The following is a 4,985-nucleotide window of genomic DNA, read 5'->3' as shown; positions in this document are numbered from 1 at the left end:
ATGGGGCCAGGCCTGGGACAGCAGCTTGGCACCTCCAACACATCCTCCAGGTGAGGTACAACATGTGAGTATTATCAGGGAAGGATCCTCTGGAAAGAGGCAACCTCAAGGGTGGGCCAGGTTCTAGCCTTGGGCTTCCAAGAGACATGTCCCTGAGCCAGATCTAGGGGGTAGTACTGCCCAGCTATGTGTGAGGAGTAAGTGTGTGTTGAATTAATGAAGGCATGACAGAGGTAACCCTGTCCCAGGGTTCCTTCTCATTTCACTCTCCATTGGGAGAAGAGGAATTCAAAAGAAAGCATACAGTCTTCTTTCTCACACAACAGAATCAGCACGTACAGGAATGGGGGGAGAAGGAGTATGGAACATGTCTGTTATCTGGACTTTAATTTCCTTGAGCATGTAGTCTGCTTTGGATAACAGTCACATCCAGTCTGCGCAACCCCTTTTGGCTCAAGCCCTAAGCATAGGTCCTAGCCCATGGCACATGCCTCTACTGGACTGACCACACCAGACTGTGATCTACACACACACATGTGGCTTCCCAGCTGGACCAGGAGCATCTTCAGGGCAGGCATAGGCTGTGCTGGCACCCTCTACCCAGACCAAGGCCTGGCACAAAGCAGATGCCAGTCAGTTCAAGGTTGTAAAATAACTGAATGACGAGGGCAGTAATGCTGTTGGGTATCCTAGACATCCACCAGATACTTTTCAGAACGTAGATCCAGCCCTGGCTTCGCAGTGCTTCAGCAGCGCCCTCTAACCCACGGAAGGAAGTCTAAACTTTTAAGCCTGCCTGTACAGCACCCTCATATAGTGTCCTGGTCCCCCTTTCCAGCTTCCTCTTCTGCTATTTCCAGCTCAATACCCTACACCAATCCTACCCCAAGCTCTTCCTCACATGTGCAACATTCGAGCCTTGCCTAGCTCTTCACTCTGCCTAGCGGCTCTCCCTTACCCACCCCCAATCTACCTGTCAAATTCCTGTGCGTCTTTTAAGTACCTACTTGTCTCTGCTATCATTCCTTCCTCCCTTAAGGGCCTATTAACCCCTTCCAGCAGCCACCCAGCACTCAGAGAGCAGGGTTCTGGTCCTTCACCTGCCCATCTATCCCCAAAGCCTGACACAGTAGTCTTTGGGGAAGGGGGTTTCGGGGAGACTTCTGCTAGTACGAGTGTGCAGGGATGGACTCCTCAGTGGCCAGCAGCTGGCTAACCCTGAGCGCCAGCTGCGGGCCTGAGCCCTGCCCACCAGGCCTCGCGGTTTGAGGGGGCAGCACGTCCAAGCAGGTTGCTCACCCAGACTCTTGCTCTCCAGCAGTGCCCCAGGCTCGCCTTTATCATTCTGGACATCGAGGCCTGCGAGGCAAGGGAGCAGCCTGGGTCGCCCGCGTCCTCGAGGCTCTGCTCTGGGTATCCGTGTGCCTGACGAGGCCCACCCGGCCCTTGCCCTGGAGGCCTTCGGGTGCTCGGCCTCGGGCCATGCGAGCCGCCTGTGGGAACAGCTGCGGCAGTTCTGGGCCCACCATTTCTCGCGGCGCTTCTCGCCGCGGCGCCCTCCGCTGCGCCGCATCTCCTCCATGTCCACCTTCTACCTGCTGGACTACCAGACGCGCCGGGCAGAGCTAGGCCTCAGCTACGGCACACCGCGCACGCGCCTCAGCGACGAGGCCTTCGTGTTCCGCGGCGGCCGGTGGACCGCGGAGGGCCAGCCGGTGCGGTCGCGGCCGCAGCTGCCCTCGCCGACCACCCCGGGCTGGAAGGCGCAGGTGCAGCGGATCAAGAGCCAGGTGCTGCTGGAGGAGAACAACTACCTGAAGCTACAGCAGGAACTGCTCATGGACATGCTGACGGAGACAACAGCACGCATGCACCTGTTGGAAAAAAAAGATATACCACGAGGCAAGCACTGCCGCTGCGGCGCGCGCCTGGCAGAGGAAGATGCGCAAGCGCGAAGGCGCGTGCAGCGTGCTCCTGATCGAGCCGCTGGCTCCAGAGTCGCGGTGACGCAATAAAACCCGTGCAGCGCATGCGCACCTCGCTCCTCACCTTAGGCCCGGGCTCGTTCCTGTGGCCCCTAGAGGGCCCGGCCAGGACTGGGCTCCGGGTGCGCGGGGGGGTCCGCTGCGCGCCTTCAGGGACCATCACTCCGGGCCTGGTGTGGAGGGGAGACTCAGCCAGCAGCCCGTCTCGGGAGGGTGCGATAGGGCGGTGGAGGAAGATGTTTGCAGCCCGTTGGAAACGCGGAGTGGGAGCCAGGCTTGCAACAGTGCGGCAGGGGGCGGGGATGGCCGGCGATGAGAGGTAGTGGTAGCAATGGCTTTCTTGGCCCAAGGGACGGAGGGCAAAGTCCGCGAGGCAGGAACACCTGGGCTCAGGGATGGAGGGTGCGGTGGGGCGGGCGGGCGGGCGGGGTCGGTGACCTTACAGTTGGCCTTTCCCTCCCTGAGGCGATCCCGGGAGGGGTTTCAGCCCGAGTCCAGGATAAAAGTGTATTTTACGACCTGGAAACTGTTTCCCGAAAGAATCCCTCGAAACTTTGAGCTCTGCCTCCCCCTCCTGGCTGTGTGGCTTTTGGCGAGTCGCTTTTCGGTGCGGGTTTCCTTTTCCTGTCTCTAGAATTATGGGTCGGGGATGCAAACAAGCACTGTCCAGAGCTAATCCAGCGCACAGATAGGATTTGCTCGACCCACTTTATTTTACAATTTTGCATGAGGCCAACGTTTAAGAATTTGGAGATGTCACATTAAAAATCCAGATTTCCCGTGTTCTCCTGAAAACCCAGAAGACTCAGCCATTGCTGGACCTTGGTTTTGCCCAGCAGCAGTTGCCTGAATTGTGGCTGTCAGCTCCTGCTCAGCTTCACTCCTTTCCTCCTATAGGTGTCTGATTTTGGATCTCCTTCTATATCCGTTCTAGATCGATGTTCTCTCCTGGAGCATAGGGAGCCCTGTGCCCAAGGTATCATATAAAGTGCTTTTGGTGAGGGTGTTGTGAGTGATGTGGCTGCACAACAAAGGTGATGACACTGGTCCTTGCAATCTGCAACCTTCCCTTGGAATGTAGACAGGCCCTTTCAGCACCCAGTGAAACTTAAGTCCGGTAGGATTCCAACACATTTTCCTAGAGTCATGTGAAAACTTTGAGAGAAGTGGGTGTCCTTCTTCGGCCTAACTTGCTTTCAGGAGAAAGACTAGGGATTACTAAACCACTACTTTGTATAAAAATGTGGCCTAATTAAATCAGCAAAACAACACAAAACATGTCATTAGACACTATGCTTAAAAACATTTCTTTTGAGCAGTGCTCTTTTGTATTTTAATAATTCTATATTTATATTAACATAGATTAAAATATTTTTAAATAGTTGTAAAATATAATTTCCTTTTAGAATAACTTAGAAAATAAAAAATATACAGAAAAGGAAATGAGAAGGGAATCAAAACAATACCTAGAAAAAAACACAAAATAAGGCACTGATGGAGAAATTATACTAAGTGAAAGAAGCCAGATGCAAAGGACCACATATTGTATGATTTTGTTTATATAAAATATCCAGAATAGACAAATCCACAGCCGGGGGATGTGGGGAGGAAGGAGTGACTACTTAACAGGAGCAGGGTTTCCTTTTGGATTGATGAAAAATGTTTTGGAGCTATAGTGGTCGTACAACATTGTGAATGTTCTAACAGCCACTGAATTGCACACTTTAAAACAGTGAGTGTTATGTGAATTTTACCACAATAAAAAAAGATTTTTTTTAAGGAGGAAAGTGCTTTACATTAAAACATGAGATAAAAACTATGTGGTATGGGGAAATAGCAAAAATCATAAAGGTGATCCAAGAGTACCTAAAGTTTAAGGAATATTGCTTTGGCCAGGGCACTTGCAAACAAATAGTTTATTTTCTAGAACAGAAAAAAGTATCTGCCCTGCCAGATCAGCAGCAGATGGGGAGCCCCATGTTTAGGGAGGGGTATCCAAGTGGATAAAGGACCCAGATCAAATGGGGCAGAATGATATTTTAAGATATCTGACTTTGTTCTGTCTGCTCTGGAACTTCACCCCCTGACTGAGGCAGCAAGCTCATTGCCCCGGGGGTGGGGGTGGGGCTGTATGTGTGTGACAGAGCAGAAAGTAGGAACAAAGAACTCTTTGTGGCTTTCACCTTCTACAGCTCAGAATCCTCTGGGGAACAGAGCTTTGAAAACATATTTTTTGGGCTTGAGGAGGGAGGTCAAAAAGGCTGTAGATTTGTCTACAGCAAGAGGAAAGATGAAGGGAAATAGAAGTAGAGATCCTTCCATCTTGGAAAGAAGTCCTTTCTTGACCCTACATTACTTTCCAGCTACTGCCCCATTTCTCTGCTTCCCTTTATAACTAAGCTCCAAAAAGTTGCTTATATTCACTGTCTTCAATTCCTCCCCCCCCCTTTGCTCTTAGTTCCCCTCAGCTTTGGATTTCTCACCTCCAAGTCTCCCCAGCCTGCTCTTGTCAAGGATGACATTGACTCCAGTGTTGTTAAGTCCTTTGGCTAATTCTCCATCCTCATCTTGGCCCATCAGCAGCATTTCATGCAGTTGACGCCTCCTCATCTTCACTTGTCTTCTAGGATACTACACTCTTCTGATTTCTCTCCTGCCTCACAGTTGATACTTCTCAGTGTCTTGCTGATTTTACTTCCTTCAGGTGTCTACTTAAATGTCACCTTTTCAGTGAAGTTTTCCCTAATGACTTTATTTAAAAGAGCATGCATTCTCCCCACACCCAACCAAACCAGTACAACTTATCCTCCTTTCCTGCTTTGTTTTCTAGCATCTGTCACCATTTGACCTCCTATGTATTTTGTCAGTCTCCCTCCACTTGCTCTGCCCCAACTAGAGTGTAAGTTCCATAGGGTTTTTTTCTGGTTTTTTTTTTTTTTCTGTATCTTAGTTAGAAAAGTGCTTAACACTTACTAGGCTCTCTCCAGATATTTCTAGAAT

At 50.6% G+C, this 4,985-nt stretch overlaps 1 protein-coding gene across 1 annotated transcript; it reads left to right on the top strand.

Moving 5' to 3' along the window:
- Positions 1-2,007, top strand: CBY3 (chibby family member 3). The gene is given in 3 exon segments (XM_032626486.1): positions 1-50; positions 1,304-1,883; positions 1,885-2,007. Coding segments are annotated over 3 exon segments (753 nt in total).
- The last annotated feature ends 2,978 nt before the right edge of the window (positions 2,008-4,985 follow it).

Source organism: Phocoena sinus, chromosome 3 (assembly GCF_008692025.1).
Source record: "Phocoena sinus isolate mPhoSin1 chromosome 3, mPhoSin1.pri, whole genome shotgun sequence".
Taxonomy (NCBI): Eukaryota; Metazoa; Chordata; class Mammalia; order Artiodactyla; family Phocoenidae; genus Phocoena; species Phocoena sinus.
The sequence above is the reverse complement of the archived record's forward strand: the minus strand, read 5'-3'. Positions and strand labels throughout refer to the sequence as shown.